This window comes from Bolinopsis microptera, chromosome 6, assembly GCF_026151205.1.
Source record: "Bolinopsis microptera isolate Bmic1 chromosome 6, MBARI_Bmic_1.0, whole genome shotgun sequence".
In the NCBI taxonomy this organism is placed as follows: Eukaryota; Metazoa; Ctenophora; class Tentaculata; order Lobata; family Bolinopsidae; genus Bolinopsis; species Bolinopsis microptera.
Window position 1 is genome coordinate 15,646,939 of NC_087077.1, and position 16,846 is coordinate 15,663,784.

The 16,846-nt window shown below is 46.3% G+C and overlaps 2 protein-coding genes across 2 annotated transcripts; both read right to left on the bottom strand.

The window, feature by feature from the left end:
• Nucleotides 1–556: 556 nt before the first annotated feature.
• Nucleotides 557–2,024, bottom strand: LOC134817433 (uncharacterized). Its single transcript, XM_063826575.1, has 2 exons — nucleotides 785–2,024; nucleotides 557–612 (listed from the first exon to the last, which is right to left on the bottom strand). Exons 1-2 carry the CDS (start codon nucleotides 2,022–2,024, stop codon nucleotides 557–559), a joined length of 1,296 nt encoding a protein of 431 aa, XP_063682645.1.
• A 5,593-nt stretch (nucleotides 2,025–7,617) lies between these two features.
• On the bottom strand, nucleotides 7,618–10,179 carry LOC134817434 (uncharacterized). The gene is made up of 2 exons (XM_063826576.1): nucleotides 9,000–10,179; nucleotides 7,618–7,748 (listed from the first exon to the last, which is right to left on the bottom strand). The coding sequence occupies exons 1-2, from the start codon at nucleotides 10,177–10,179 to the stop codon at nucleotides 7,618–7,620; spliced, it is 1,311 nt and encodes a 436-aa protein (XP_063682646.1).
• Between the last annotated feature and the right edge of the window lie 6,667 nt (nucleotides 10,180–16,846).

A 16,846-nucleotide genomic window follows, 5' to 3' on the forward strand; every position in this document is an offset into this window, starting at 1 on the left:
TCCCCGGATCGACTTTGTAGGTCGCTAGATCGATCCTCCATATTCAGTGTCATGACCTTGGTCTTGCCTTCGTTTATGTGTAGTCCCACGCTTGCTGCCGCCGATTCTACTCTAAGCAGGAACTCGTTAGCCTTGTCCATGTCCTCAGATATAAGTGCTATATCATCTGCAAAGTCCACATCGGTGATGATCTTGGGCCCCACTCTTCTGCTTTTTCTACGTTCGAGGGTGAGTCCAAGTCGCTCCGCATCATCGCCTATGGCTTGCCTCATACAGTAGTCGATGACTATTGCAAAGAGGTAAGGTGCTAAGGTATCACCCTGTAACACACCTGCAAGTATCTCGAACAATTCAGTTTCTCCGTCTGGAGTTAGGACTTTGGCCATTGTCTTCTCGTACATGAGCCGTATAAGCTGCACGATTTTGACTGGAATGCCGTAAGCTTCTAGAATCTTTAGCATTTTCCCACGATGTACACTGTCGAAAGCCTTCTTAAAGTCTATAAATGTCAGAACAGCTGGCAGATTCCGACTCTTGACACCCTCTATAAGACGTCTCAGTACCAATATCTGTTGAGTTGTTGACCTTCCTGGTCTGAATCCATTCTGGTTTCTACGCAGAATTGTCTCGATTTCTGGCTTCAACCGGTTTAGAACCATCTTGTTTAGAGACTTGGCAACTAGGGATGACAAGCTTATTCCCCGATAGTTCATTGGTTCGCTAAGGTCGCCCTTCTTTGGAATTGGTATGATGTTGGCAGTTGACCATTGGTCTGGTTTCTCACCTTTCAATAGAGCATTGTTACAGAAGTCTAAGACAATTTGATCAAGGTCGCATCGTTTTAAGACTTCTGGGGCTATGTTGTCGTCACCCCATGCTTTCCCTTCCTTTATGCTGGACTTTGCTTTCCTGTACTCATCCAACGTAAACGGTTCTGTTCCGATATTCAGAGGTGGGTGGACTGGATCAATATCCTCTTCCGCGTTCTCTACCGTCGGTGGTGAGCCGAGAAGAGTAGCAAAATAGTCCTTCCATTTCTGAACCCTTTCCGTTGGTGAGTTTCCCTTGATTTTGCCAGTATATGATGGAGCTTTACCTGTGATCTTGTTGATCATGGTCCAGCTTTTAGCATGTCTGCCCTGCCAACTTGCTTCCTCCAGTTCCCGGACCTGCCCCTCCAGCAGGTGCTCTTTGGCTGCTTGATAAGCATCGCCTAGCTTCTGTTTGCCCTCTTGAACAGCTATTCGGTTGTCTTCTGTAGCATCTGAGTGGTATTTTATGCTACATTCCCTCAGCTTCAGCCTGGCAATCTCAACACTTGGAGTCGCTGAGATTTTACATCTTTTCTTTTTCTCCTTTTCAGGTAGTAAAAGTCGAGAAGTTGTCCTATTCGCATCAATAAAGCATTGGTACCTTTCTGTTGCCGTCTGATCATCCTTTTCAAGTATGGAAAAGCGGTTTTTAACTTCCACTGTGTACCTCTCTTGTAGAGCGATATCAGTTTTAAGTTTAGACCAGTCCAGAACCGGAGCCCTCTTCTCCGTCTTGCTTATCCGTAGACTAAGCTTTACCCTTGCTACGACTACTCTGTGATCCGAGCCAATACTGTGGAAACTACCATATGCTTCGGAGTTCTTGACGGAGTTCCGCCATTTCTTCCGGCAAATGATGAAGTCGATTTGAGATTTACTTTGACTCATATCTGAGAGATATGTCCAGAGTTTACCTCTTCGCTTCTGAAATCTGGTGTTTGTGATTTCTAGCTGTCGCTCCAACAGCATATCCTCTAGCAGTCTACCATTTCGGTTTGCTGGACCCTTGTGGAAGGATGTCCAGTTTCCTGATGATGAGACATGCGCATTGAGGTCTCCTACAACGAATAGTAAGTTGTGGGCTGGTATCTGGTCGATGGCACCACCAAGGCTGTCGTAGTAGTTTTCTGCTTCGTCGACAGTCGCCCCCTCTGTCGGGCTATAAGTCACAATAACAGTTGTGACCGGGTTCCCTGCAAAGTTGGCTACCATCGTCCTCCTGTCATGTGAGTATACACTAATCAATGAGTTGAATACTGTCTTTTTGTCCAAGACAATACCAACCCCACCAGCAGCCGCCCCATTGCTGGTTCTCCATGCCGAAGTTGTTATGAGGTGAGAGCTTCCAAGATCTTGATACTCGATTTCAGTGCTATGTACTACCCGATGCTCCTGAATGCCCAAAATATGTACGCCACTATCCCTCATGCATACACCCAGCTCATCCCTCTTGTATTGTTCTCTTATTGTTCGTACATTAAGAGTTCCTACAAGAATTTCCTTCTGGCCACGTTCAAAATAGCAAAACGAATAACACAGGGAAAATACAATTTAAAGTCAGAAAATTTTCAGAAATTCCTATTTCTTAAGTATAATAACTCCACCGCTTCCTACTGTCCCTTCCGCGCCTGCCGCAGCTCCTCCACATCTGCCACCACCATACCGAGCGGAGCACCTAGTTTCAATCCTTGGTATCGTTCACGAATATGACAGAGTACAGCTATCTCTAAGATGAATTACAACCTACCTGCCAAGGAGGCTATACAAGAGATCATCAGAAGAGCAGAACCTGGCGAGAAAAAGAAGAAACCCACCAAGAAGCTGGCTGGAGTACGTTTTGCTGACATCGGTGGCGGGGATCTCGCATCATCCATATCCTTGGACGACGACACTACTACTCCTAACCCTATCGCCGCTTCCTCTTCTGACGCTAGTTCCACTGCAGTAGAGACCAGATCCGTGGGCCAGACTTGCCAGCCTCGAGTTCATCAAATCTCCTGTATCCGTTGTGGATACACGGCACCACTTTCCCTGAGGATGTCGCACCAGCACGAGCTGCCGCTAACAGACAACTGCCAACCCCACCTCCCTCGAGTTCCTATCAATTCCTCCTTCCTACCTCAACACAGCTACTGGCGACCCCCTCCTTCTCTGGGATTCCGGATACACCTCTTCACTGCGGAGATCATACCTATTCGGAACACCTTCCAACGTGGACGTCCTTGGTAAGATATGGATGCCTTCACACTCTACTTTGAATCCACGTGGATGGGTACATCGAACAGACCTGCCCGCTTTGATCAACTCTCCTGGAACCATGAGTATGATTGCAGTCTAGCTGGACTCCCTCGCTCTTCAAACGTTGCAAAACAATGGCATAATGGTTTCCGCAGTCTCGTCCAGTGTACTAATCATACCAAGGACTTACAGACGGAAAGGCTGATTTTATTTCTCTTAACTTTTAGAATACTACCAAAGCAAATTGGTTGCTTTTCATTTCATTTAAGTAAAATGTATAACTGTCATAGAAATATCGTACAATCGAAAATATAACTAAACTAGTGTAATGTATTGGAATTGGGTTAATTTTAATTAAATTAAAGGTTAGGTTAATTTTAATTAAAAATACATCTGATACAGGCTGATGGGGGTCCATAACAACAAGAGCTGCCATAACTTTTGACATGATCTTAAATGTTGCAATGTCATATTACGTACTGTATGACATATCTCGTTATCGATACTATATAACTTTCAACAGACGACAGGAGACATCATCATTCATCATTCGACCATCTACACTTCACAACTATAGCAATGGAATACACGGACTTTTCAATCCAATTCCCATATCCCTACTTAGTCTATCCCCATCTAGTATCCAACCTCTACCCCTTGAAGCTTACATCAACCTGGACGACATCCTTATCCCGGCCCCCTGCACGAACCTTTTAGAAGTTCTAACCACATCCCGGGGGAAGCCCATGATTGTTCACGAACTAGACAACTTATTTCAGCAACGATCGGAACAGAAAAACAACATTAGTTACAGTCTGCAGATGTAACCTATACCACGCGAGGAATGGAAGTTGTCCTGCTACCGTTACTACAGACAAGGACAGAAGTCTTCTTCTAAGTTTCAACGGGCCCCACAACCATCCGGACAGAAGCCCTAGCAGTCTAGAGAAACATAGGAAAAGACATCGGCTTCACGTCACTTACTCCGCCGATATCACGAAACCTGTTAGAGCTCTGGCATCAGAGCTTGGAGTAACTGTCGACAACACATTTCGCATACAACACTCTAGGATTAGGAAAAGACACCGAAAAATTGCCGCTGAAACCGGAATGCTTGCAGCTAAAGAACCAGAACCAGAACCAGAACCAGAACCAGAACCAGAACCAGAACCAGAACCAGAACCAGAACCAGAACCAGAACCAGAACCAGAACCAAAACCAGAACCAGAACCAGAACCAGAACCAGAACCAGAACCAGAACCAGAACCAGAACCAGAACCAGAACCAGAACCAGAACCAGAACCAGAACCAGAACCAGAACCAGAACCAGAACCAGAACCAGAACCAGAACCAGAACCAGAACCAGAACCAGAAGCCACGGTCAACTCAACTCACTAAAACAACTCATCTTAGTTATGATTAAAATATAAAGATATTGTGGCAATTCGGTAATCTGCCGATGCACATCTGGGGCACACCTCGGGCACAATTCGGGGACAAACTCGGTCACAACCTTATCCTGGTTCGAGCCGCACCTTCACCATCGACGGAGAAGTTTCAAAGTACGACAGGATCCTGGCACGTGTCCGGAATGGTGCTACGAAGAAGGAGGCACACGCTGCAGAGGGGATATCTGAGTCCTTTTTCGGCAGGAAGCGCTGCATAGCAGAGGCAGCGAGGATTGACCTACCTTCTCTCCGACATGGACTCCTCCAGCTGATTAATCGGGTGAGTGTATCCTAAGACTTTGCCGGTGTAGTGACAATGATCCAGATGTTTCTTATCAGTATGCTTTGATTCACAAATAATACAATTAGGATTTGAATCAAGAAGTGCCAAAGTTGCCTGATCTACCTTCTCCATTGGTTTTACCATCTCCAATACTGGTCTAAGACGCTCATACAATCTCTTACGTGGGACGCAGGCTAAAATTTACTAAAGTCGAGTTAGAATTATTCAGTGAACTGATATGTATACTAATTTCATTGAGCAGGCAATTCGAGGAGGAATCAGTACAATCACGCATCGGTATGGAAAAGCTAATAACCATCATCTCCCAGATTACAATCCTGAATTACCTGAAAGCTACCTCGGATACATTGATGCAAATAACCTCTACGGATGGGCAAATGACAGAAACTTTCCCCCACATCGAAGTCAGTGTACAGGATAAACTTCTGGCTAACAGAAATCTCCCTGGATGGCTTGCCGGCAACCATATCCGCGTACTGTTGATCGGGAGCACTTTCAAAACTCTCTTTGGAGATACAAAGTCTCCCGAATGCACGGTTATTCAAGGATCTGAAGAATCATGGGACTACTCCCTCTGACTGGATTCTTTCCACGCTCCCAGATATTCCATCATCCCACCAGAAAGATTAAGAAGAACTTCTCGAATACAATCGCCTCCCTACTCTCCTCCTGACAACGTGATATACCTGCCCCGGGTGACTACAAAAGAGCTCCTGGTCATGAGTAAAGTCATAACTCGGAGGGACCATTGAAAGGAAGAAAGGATACGTCTACAAGATTCACTCAATTCAGCGACCAGACAGACCACCACCTCGGTGGAAATGTCGAATGTCAATCTACATCCTAAAGATGACTCTCCTACCGTCCTTGACCTACACTGGCAGACCAAGAGGAAGGATGGAAAAGATGAACCTCTTCTTTTGACTTCGCCATCCACCGAGCGAGGTGGTCTGCTTCTGTCTCTGAATTGAGTGAATCTTGTGACGTAATCCTTTTCTTCCTTTCAATGTTCCCGCCGAGAAATGATTATACACTCATGCCCAGGAGCACTTTGTGATCACCCCTGGGGCAGGTTTCGCACGTTTTGTCAGGATAGAGAGGGATTCGATGTCAAATTCGAGAAGTTCTTCTACATCTTTCTGGTGGGATGAAGGAATATCTGGGAGGCGTGAAAGAATCCAGGAGCGGTGGAGGTGAGTCCCTGGACTTCTTTCAGATCCTTGAATAACGGTGCATTCGGAAGACTGATTGTATCTCCAAAGAGAGTTTAGAAAGTGCTCCCGATCACCAATTCGAGGATATGGTGCCGGCAAGCCATCCAGATGAGATTTCTGGTTCAGCAGATTTATCCTGCCACTTGAACTTCGAAGTAGGAAGTTCTGACACATTGCCCATCCGTAGAGGTGAATTGCATCAATGTTTCCAGGAACTCTTTCAGGTAATTCAGGAGAATGTACTCTGGGAGATGATGGTTATTCGCCTTTTGTGCATACCGATGCGTGATTAGTACTGAATTCCTCTCGAATTGCCTCTCAATGAAATTAGTAATACATATCAGGATCCTGAATAATTCTAAACTCACATTCAGTAAATATTAAAGGCCTGCGTCCCACGAAAGACTTAAGGAGCGTTATAAAAATTGAACAGGATCAAGGATTATATACGAAAACACTCTGTCCAGATACTGGCTGCAGCACCGAATCCAGGAGAACAACGTCAGAGGGAAATGTAGAGGTGAACCATTTCAATTGAGACTCTTCAGAACGCAAACTCCTCCAAGACTTTCTGTGCGTAGCGAATCCTCCTCTGTGCCGGCTCTTTGCTGAGAATGCTATAGAAGGCTTCGATGGAGCGGTAACTCAGTTTTCATCAAAGACTTCGAAGGATGAGATGTACGAATAGGGATAGACCCTTTACTAGGGGGGGGTGATTGTTCAGGAGCTTCAGCGGTCTAGCTGGACACACACACACAATAATGCTGAGGATCCAACTACACCATACTTTAGTCGAAGGAATCGTTGGGTCGGTTTCGAAGGCTGCAGGTCCCTGATGAGCTGAGATTTTACTACAAGATTCTCCAAAGAAGAAAATAATAATGATCGTTAAAAAAAACATAATATCGTAGATAAATAAATAAAATGGTTTCAAAGTGTGTACTGCATATGAATCAATGAATCTGAACATACGGTACTGAATGCTATATAGACTCCTTGGGATTGGGTAAGATGTTATATCCCATGGATCTTGTGTGCGTTTTGCAATTTTTTTAGTGTTTTTTTATGGGGGGGTGTTTTGTTTTTTTGTGCCTTGATTATCTCATGTGAAGTCATAACCCTTAAGATGGTGTAAAATCCGGATTGGAGTATTATTTATGATCGCATTGTTGTAATGTATTCCGGGTAAAATTATCTTTATCCCGTTAAGATTGGGAAGAAAAATAGGTATGTATTCTGCGCCGCGTTTTCTATATTACAAACGGGTTGAGTGTATCCTAAGACATTGTCACTACACCGGCAAAGTCTTAGGATACACTCACCCGATTAATCAGCTGGAGGAGTCCATGTCGGAGAGAAGGTAGTCAATCCTCGCTGCCTCTTCAGAATATCCCCTCTGCACGAGTGCCTCCTTCTCGTAGCACCATTCCGGACCCGTGCCAGGACCGTCGTTACTTGAAACTTTCTCCGTCGATGGTGATGGTGCGCTCGAACCAGGATAAGGTTGTGCCCGAGTTTGTCCCCCCGATTTGTGCCCTGAGGTGTGCTCCAGAAATGTGCATCGCAGTTACCGAATTGCCACAATAACTTTATATTTTTAATCATAAACTAAGATGATTGTTTTTAGTGAGTTGATTTGACCATGGCTTCTGGTTCTGGTTCTGGTTTCTGTTCTGATCTGGTTTCTGTTCTGTGTTCTGGTTCGGTTCTGGTTCTGGTTCTGGTTCTTTAGCTGCAAGCATACCGTTTCAGCGTGCAATTTTTTCGGTGTCTTTTCCTTCCTAGAGTGTTGTATGCGAAATGGTGTTGTCGTCAGTTACTCCAAGCTCTGTTGCAGAGCTCTAACAGGTTTCGTGATAACGGCGGAGTAAGTGACGTGAAGCCGATGTCTTTTCCCCTATGTTTCTCTAGACTGCTAGGCTTCTGTCCGGATGGTATTGTGGGGCCTGTTGAAACATTGAAGAAAACTTCTGTTCTTGTCTGTAGTAACGTATCAGGACACCTTCCCATTCCTCGCGTGGTATAGTTACATCTGTTATCAGTAACTAATGTTGTTTTGTCTTTTCCATCGTTGCTGAAATAAGTTTGTCATCGGGAACAATCATGGGCTTCCCCCGGGATGTGGGTTATAAGAACTTCTAAAAGGTCGAGCATGGGGCCGGGTAGGATGTCGACCAGGTTGTGTAAGCTTACAAGGGGTTGAGGTGGATCCGGATGGGGATAGACTAAGTAGGGATATGGGAATTGATTGGAAAAGTTCGTAGTATTCCATTGCTTAGTTGTGAAGTGTAGATGGTCCTAAAGATGATGTCACCTGTCGTCTGGTTGAAAGTTATATAGTATCGATAACGAGATATGTCATACAGCACGTATGACATTGCAACATTTGAGATCATGTCAAAAGTTATGGCAGCTCTTGTTGTTATGGACCCCCATCAGCCTGTATCAGATGTATTTTTAATTAAAATTAACCTCACCTTTAATTTAATTAAAATTAACCCAATTCCAATACATTACACTAGTTTAGTTATATTTTCGATTGTACGATATTTGATATTTTACTTAAATGAAATTATTTGCTTTGGTAGTATTCTAAAAGTTAAGAGAGAATAAATAAAATGAGCCTTTCCGTCTGTCAGTCCTTGGTATGATTAGTACACTGGACGAGACTGCGGAAACCATTATGCCATTGAGTGGAGTTGGGTTAAAAACATATAAGAGATACGATGATTTAACTTGTAGAAGCTTTCAATAAACATGTGTTAATCGTCGTCAGCTGAATGTGATGTGGTGGACAATGCTTATATGTGATTGAGTGGTGTCAGGGATGGAGGGTGGGGGAGGTATGGGTGGGAAAGTGAAAATTACAGTACAATGTCAATAAAAATTTTGTCTTCTGTTGAGGTTGAGAAGGAAATGCCAGATGGTCTGGACTTTAAGGATTTGGCAATTTTAGGAAGAATGGGGTCCCAGAGGGAACTACATTTGGGTGCGCGGTCTGTTCTGTTCATAGCTGGTTGTCGTATTTGTATAGCTGCGTGTTCTGTGAGGTCTAGTTGGGTGCGTGAGGTGAGGGATTTGAGGACTTCGATGTTGTTCCAGGAGATGGTGTGGCCGGTGGTCAGGGCATGATGTGCAGGGGCTGATTTGATTCTGTCTGTGGATTCGTCGATGGCGTTGTTGAGTCTGTAACATCGTTCGTGTTCTTTCATGCGGTGGACCAAGGGTCTGTAGGTCTGTCCGGCGTATTTGGAGGGGCACTGTGAGCAGGAAATTTCGTAGATGGTGTTGGGGGTGAGGTGAGTAGGGGGTGTGGTCTTCGTTTTGGTGAGGAGGTTGCGGAGGGAGGTAGCAGAGGAGTGGGTGACTTTGATGTCGTGTTGTCCGAGTATCTTGGAGATGGGTTTGGATAGGGAGGGATGGAAAGGAAGAGAAACACTAAGGGCATGTTCACGGGTCTGTCGGTTGAATGAGGCTAGGGATTGGTGGCGAGAGGGGTTGGTGAATTTCCGTTGTACTTCGTCCATGATGGTGGTGATGCGGTGAGGAGGGAAGCCGTTCTGGAGGCAAACGTGTCGTACTGTTTGGAGTTCGTCGTCAAGGTGTTGGGGTGAGCAGATGTTGTGGGCTCTTCTGGTCAGTGATCGGATGACTGCGTTCTTAGATGAGTTGGTGGTGCAGGAGGAGTACTTGGTGTAGAGGTTGGTGTGGGTGGGTTTTCTGTAGACTGATGTGGATTTGTCAGGGTGGATGAGAACGTCAAGGAAGGGTATAGTTCCGTCTGTAGAGGGATGTTCTTGGGTAAAGTTGAGGTCTTCAGTAAGGGAGTTAAGGAATGTAAGGAAGGATTCTGCGTGGTTTCTGTCTCTGAAAGATCCAAGGCCGTCGTCAACGAAATGGGAGTAAGTGTTAGGAGGGTCAGGACATGAGGATAAAGCTAAGGTCTCGATTTCAGCAAGGCGGATTTCAGCTAGTTCAACAATGAGGGGGGATCCCATTGTACCACCTTCGTCTTGGGAGTAGAAGGAGCCGTTGAATTCAAGGTATGAGTTGTCAAGGCAAAAGTTGATAAGGGAGCCTATGGTGGTGGTGGTGACATTGGAGGGAAGACGAGAGGGGTTCTGTTCAAAGGAGGAGATGACAGTTTTGAGGGCTAGGCGCATGTCACAGGAGGTGTACAAGGATTGGACGTCTAAGGGAGGCGTGGTAGTGGAAGGAGGGATTGAGAGAGGAGTCGAAGCGATGTTTGAAGTCGGAAGAGTCTTTGAGGCGTAAGGGGTTCTGGGCTAGGGGTTTGAGGAAAGATGCGAGGACTTTGTGGAGGGCTTGGAGGGGGGTGTTGTAGAAGCTGACTACGGGACGGATAGGTGCGCCGGGTTTGTGTATCTTAGGTTGTCCGTAAAGTTGAGGCCATCTAGGATGTAGGTTGCGCATCTTGTGGTATAGGTCGGTCGTGATCTTCTTGTCGGTGTGTAGTTTCTTGAGGACTTTCTGTAGTTTAGTGGTAACGGATTGAGTGGGGTCTTTCGTTAAGAGGGTGTAACTACCTGAGGATAAGTGGTCGGTAACTTTGGTTATGTATTGATCGTGAGTCAGTACAACAGTGGCGTTGCCCTTATCAGCAGGAAGAAATTTCAATTCAGATTTCTTAGATTTTAAAGATTTAAGAGCGGTACGTTGTTGTGGAGTCAAATTGTCGGTGGTCATGTCACGTTTATTGTCAAATTTAGATAATACAGAGGTGACCTGATATGTGGCTGAGGCTTCCATGCCTTCTCCTAGTTGTTTAGTGATATTCTGTATGAGGGGAGCCAGGTCGGGGGTAGGATCTGAGGTGGGTGTCGGGACGAACTTCAGTCCAAGGGAGAGGACGTCAGTTTCAGCTGTGGAGAGGGTCTGTCCAGAGAGGTTGATCACTGTTTTGGCTGTGGTGTCTTTCTTGGGGGTAGGTGAGGTCTTGAGGAGGGGACCATGAAATGTGGGAGAGGGTATGTCGAGCGTTTTTATTGTTGTTCTGCTACGTTTGAAGAGCGAGGGAGTCCAGCTAGACAGCAATCATACTCATGGTTCCAGGAGAGTTGATTAAAGCGGGCAGGTCTGTTCGATATACCTATCCGCGTGGATTCAAAGTAGAGTGTAAAGGCATCCATATCTTGCCAAGGACGTCCACGGTGGAAGTTGTTCCGAATAGGTATGATCTCCGCAGTGAAGAGGTGTATCCGGAATCCCAGAGAAGGAGGGGGTCGCCAGTAGCTGTGTTGAGGTAGGAAGGAGGAATGGATAGGAACTCGAGGGAGGTGGGGTTGGCAGGTTGTCTGTTAGCGGCAGCTCGTGCTTTTCGGACCATCTTCGAGAGACTGCTGGTGCGAGACATCCACAGGGAAAGTGGTGCCGTGTGTCCAAGATCGCCACAACGGATACAGGAGATAGTCTGACAGGAGTTTTGATGAACTCGAGGCTGGCAAGTCTGGCCCACGGATCTGGTCTCTACTGCAGTGGAACTAGCGTCAGAAGAGGAAGCGGCAATAGGGTTAGGAGTAGTAGTGTCGTCGTCCAAGGATATGGATGATGCGAGATCCCCGCCACCGATGTCAGCAAAACGTACTCCAGCCAGCTTCTTGGTGGGTTTCTTCTTTTTCTCGCCAGGTTCTGCTCTTCTGATGATCTCTCGTAGAGCCTCCTTGGCAGGTAGGTTGGAATTCATCCTAGAGATAGCTGTACTCTGTCATATTCGTGAACGATACCAAAGATTGAAACTAGGTGCTCCGCTCGGTATGGTGGTGGCAGATGTGGAGGAGGTGCGGCAGGTGCGGAAGGGACAGTAGGAAGCGGTGGAGTTATTATACTTAAGAAATAGGAATTTCTGAACATTTTCTGACTTTAAATTGTATTTTCCCTGTGTTATTCGTTTTGCTATTTTGAACTCTCGCTCACTAGCAATAGATCCCATCGGGACAAAGAGAAATTTCCTGTCCAGAGATGCTACCAAAATGTACTGCTCCTCGTGAGCGGCAGTACGGCGGCAGTACGGCGGCAGTACGGCGGCAGTCCCGCGGCAGTACGGTGTCCAGAGATGCTACCAAAAGGGTCATACATCAGAATTCCGGCGGCAGTCCCGCGGCAGTACGGCGGCAGTACGGCGGCAGTACGGCGGCAGTACGGCGGCAGTACGGCGGCAGTCCCGCGGCAGTACGGCGGCAGTACGGCGGCAGTCGTGCGGCAGTACCGCGGCAGTGCCACGGCAGTATAGTGACAACACTTATATCAGACTTTTGATCCAATTATTTCATGAGTTTGATCATTAGTTCACATTGATTTGTCAATTAAAGAGACGATTTTGATGATTTGTCAATTAATATATTTGGATAAATCAATATTAGTTGTAAATAAGTTCATACAATATCATTATAACTTTAAATCAGTAACTGTCACCCTGGAGCAATAAAATAATTTACATTTAGAGAATCTTTCCAGCAGCAATTGCGAGTCGTTTCTTCTCCAGAAAGTCACTCTGCTTGAGGATAGCCCCACATAGGTCAGAGAGAATCTGCTGGTTGATCCTGTCAGTCCGCTCCTTTGATGAGACTGCCGAATCGTGGTCTATCAAGGATAATCAGCTCTTCTATCTTCTTCTTGCGGTAGAAGGATCTTTGGCACCAGGAGGAAGGTATGTGGCACTCCAACCAGGGTGAACGGAAGTGTTGATTTTACTCCAACATACTCGATCAGCTCCGACTTCAGGTGGATGGAGGGTAGGGACGGCTTTCTGATGTCCAGCTGCCAGTGTAGGTCAAGTTGGCGACGGAGGAGAGTCATCTTTAGGATGTAGATTGACTTCGCCATCCACCGAGCGTGGTGGTCTGCTCCTGGTCTCTGAATCTTGTAGACGTATCCTTTCTTCCTTTCAATGGTCCCTCCGAGTATAACTTTACTCAGCTCCAGAAGCTCTTTATAGTCATCCCGGGGCAGGTTCCTCACGTTGTCAGGAGAGAGTAGGGAGTCGATGTATTCGAGAAGTTCTTTTTCATCTTTCTGGTAGGATGAAGGAATATCTGGGAGCGTGAAGGAATCCAGGTCGAGGGAGTCCCATGACTTCTTCAGATCCTTGAATAACGTGCATTCGGGAGACTTTGTATCTCCAAAGAGAGTTTTGAAAGTGCTCCCGATCACCAGTTCGAGGATATGGTGCCGGCAAGCCATCCAGAGGAGATTTCTGTTCAGCATCTGTTGTAGGAGAGTACAGGCACCCTTGTGAACTCCTGTGTTCGAACTCATCGTATCAAAGCCCATGGAGATGATGTAGGAGGCAAGCTGCCAGTCATCCAAGGACTTCTTCACGGCCTCTGCTTCCGTCTTTCCTGTAGACTATAAAGGGTCCTAAGAGTAGCAAGATTGCGGTTGCAGATCTCGCTTGAGAAGGGGTATGGCAACTTGGTCGTTTAGCTCCGGACAGTCTATGCAACGTCTATGCAACGTCCATGCAACAACAAAAGAACCGTCTATGCAACGTCTATGCAACGTCCCTGCACAATGAACACTCTATGCACACTCCCTGCACGGTCAGTCTATGCAACGTCTATGCAACGTCTATGCAACGTCTATGCAACGTCCCTGCACAGTACCATATGAACACCGGCTACTAGCCGGCTACTAGCCGGCTAGTAGCCACTTTTGTAATAACAGCTCCTCAACTTCACATTACCAACCGGCTACTAACCGGCACTTGAAAAGTGGTCACTAGCCGGCTACTAACCGGCTACTAGCCGGCTAGTGACCACAAAGTGGCTACTAACCGGCTACTAAGCGGTCACTAGCCGGCTATTAGCCGAGCTCTAAAGCAGACCTACTAGTAGCCGGTTCCAAACCGGCTACTAGCCGGCACTTAGAAAGCGGTCACTAGCCGGCTACTAACCGGCTACTAACCGGCTAGTAACCACCAAGTGGCTACTAACCGGCTACTAACCGGTCACTAGCCGGCTCTTAAGCGGACCTACTAGCCGGCACTCGAAAAGCGGTCGCTAGCCGGCTACTAACCGGCTACTAACCGGCTAGTAACCACCAAGTGGCTACTAACCGGTCACTAGCCGGCTCTAAAGCGGACCTTCTAGTTCCAAACCGGCTACTAGCCGACACTTGAAAAGCGGTCACTAGCCGGCTACTAACCGGCTACTAACCGGCTAGTAACCACCAAGTGGCTACTAACCGGACACTAGCCGGCTCTAAAGCGGACCTTCTAGTTCCAAACCGGCTACTAGCCGACACTTGAAAAGCGGTCACTAGCCGGCTGGTGGGTACTAGCTGGTTAGTAGCCGGCTACTAACCGGCTACTAACCAGCTAGTACCCACCAAGTGGCTACTAACCGGCTACTAACCGGCTAATAACCGGCTAGTACTAACCTGCTCTAAGCGACTCTAAATCAGACCGGCTATAATTCATTATTGCCAAATAAACAAATTATTTGAAACAAATTATTTGAAACACGTTATTTGAAAGTAAGTTCCGAAATCGATTACAACATTTTTATGAAAAATAAAAAAATACTGAAAACTGATTACATTCAATTTCTTCGTGGTGGAGGAGCAGTGTAATTGTTTTTGGGCGCTAGGACGACGCCTTGGGTACAAAGGGTCCTAAGAGTGGCAAGATTACGGTTGCAGATCTCGTTTGCGAAGGTGTAAACACTAGGAAGTCTGACGTCTCGTAGTTGCAGCAGTGCGTGTTGAACACCTGGTAGGTCAACTTTTGCTGCTTCAGCGATACATCGCTTTCTTGAGAAGTGACTCCGAGAAATGTGTATCTGCTCCAGAGCGGCAGACTTTGAAAGTCCAGAGTTGACGTACTGAGGTAGAAGCCACCACTCATCTTTTGATAGGAAGGTGTGAGACTCCCCGAGTAGCTGGAAGATGAGGATAGAGCGGGGTCCCACGAAGTCACCAAGACGAGACTTCTCACTGGTAGTAGGCAGCTTTTCGGTTTCTGGATAGGTAAAGATTGAGACGGCAATTTTCCTATCTTAGCCGCAAGGACTTCTTTTTCCTCTTCCGGGACTTTATCTGAGAAGAGGGCAATCGAAATCAATTCTTCTGATAGGTACCAAGTGTGTCGCTGGATTATTGCGCTTGTTTTCGTAGTTGTAGTATTCCGTGCTGCAGCGCCACCATATCCACCTTCGATGCCTCCGCAACAACTCTTTTCCGAGAGAAGAAGGAGGCCGACAGATACTCCTCGTCCAAAGCAGAGGCGAGCGATGAACCAGCATTGACTCGTCCCATCACTCTGTCGTATTCGTGAACGATCCCAAGGATGGAAAAAGTCCTCATTACTGAGCGAGCTCGGATGACGTGGAGGAGCTGCGGAGGAGCTGCGGCAGTGGAAGACGGTGGAGCGACTGCAGGGACTGCAGGAATGATGGGAGGTGGTGGAGCGACTGCAGAAATTTACAGAGCAATAAATTAATCAAAAATTCTTCTGAATAGGGCTGGGATATCTTGGTTGAAGGCTTTCCTCACGGAGGCGTCGTCTCTTGTCAGTCCGTATCGCTTACACCACATAAATGCTGACAGGGCTACAGTCATGGCTGCTGGATCAGTTCGGGTACGACCGGTTCCTCTTCTCATGTGGTTCTTTGCGTGGAACCACATCCCTTCGCAGCTGTTGGTGTGAACACCAGTGACCGGGTCCACAAATCCTCGACTATGGTTGACAATTTGATGAGGAAACCCGTGGTATTGCAGGGCGTTATAACCTTTCCACTTGTCGGTGAGAATAGTTGTATCCGGTAGAACGTGCTCCTTGATGAGTGGGATTAGGGTGTTGTGATCGCGTCGATTACCGGTACACTCCACTAAGAAGCAGTCGCCAGTAGTCCTACAGAACACACCCAGCACCCATTTTCCGACTACCCGTCGACCTCTGTTATATTTTCGTTTACCGAATTTGGATTCGTCAATCTCCACTATACAGCCGACCCCACCAATCTTTCTACGTGCACCGTTGTCGAACAGGTCTTCAAGCATGCAATTTCGGATCGAGGAGAAGATGGACCGTATACACCCGCGTTTGTTAAGTTTCATTTTACACGCTCCAGTGATCTTGATTCTTGACACGTCATGGAGTCTTCCCACCCCTATTTGAAGATTTCACCGAGATTCTCTCGTGGAAAACCCCCTCAGTCTCTGAAGACCACCTCACGTCAACAAACGCTTGCTGCTGACTCTTTACTTAAAGATAAGTACTGTACGATTACTATGCACTACCGTCGTAGTAACGATGAATTGGAATTCTCTAATTCTTTTTTGTTTGGCCTCTCACCATTGCAGTGTTCAACAGCAACAACAACAACAACAACAACAAGTAGCAGCCAGTAACTACGAGACGAGCAAGCGAACACAACCACAGCAGCAAACACTGAACTATAGTCGCAGTAACCTGCCCCTTCACTTACCCCGACACACACCGGAAGTCTGAAGGTAGAGAAAGGTCGATATACTAGTGATTGATACAATTACCTTACTCGGGATTATTACGACGGGTTTATTAACGACCGGTTAAAATATGGTTCGGGAAAAATATGGCGAAATTGCTCAAAACCCACCACATTTTCCCGGTCGCCATTTTACCGGTGTCCAACCTTTCAATTTTAGATTCAAAAATTTTGTCTCAGATGTAAATTTCCTTATTAGAGATAAGCAAGTTTAGAAATTTTCGCATTGCTAAAACTTGTGAAACAAGTCGAATTATCAATAATTGTTGAAAGTAGACAGAAATAATGACTCGTTGTTAATCAAACTAGATGGAAAATAATTTTTAACATTTGAAGCGTAACAACC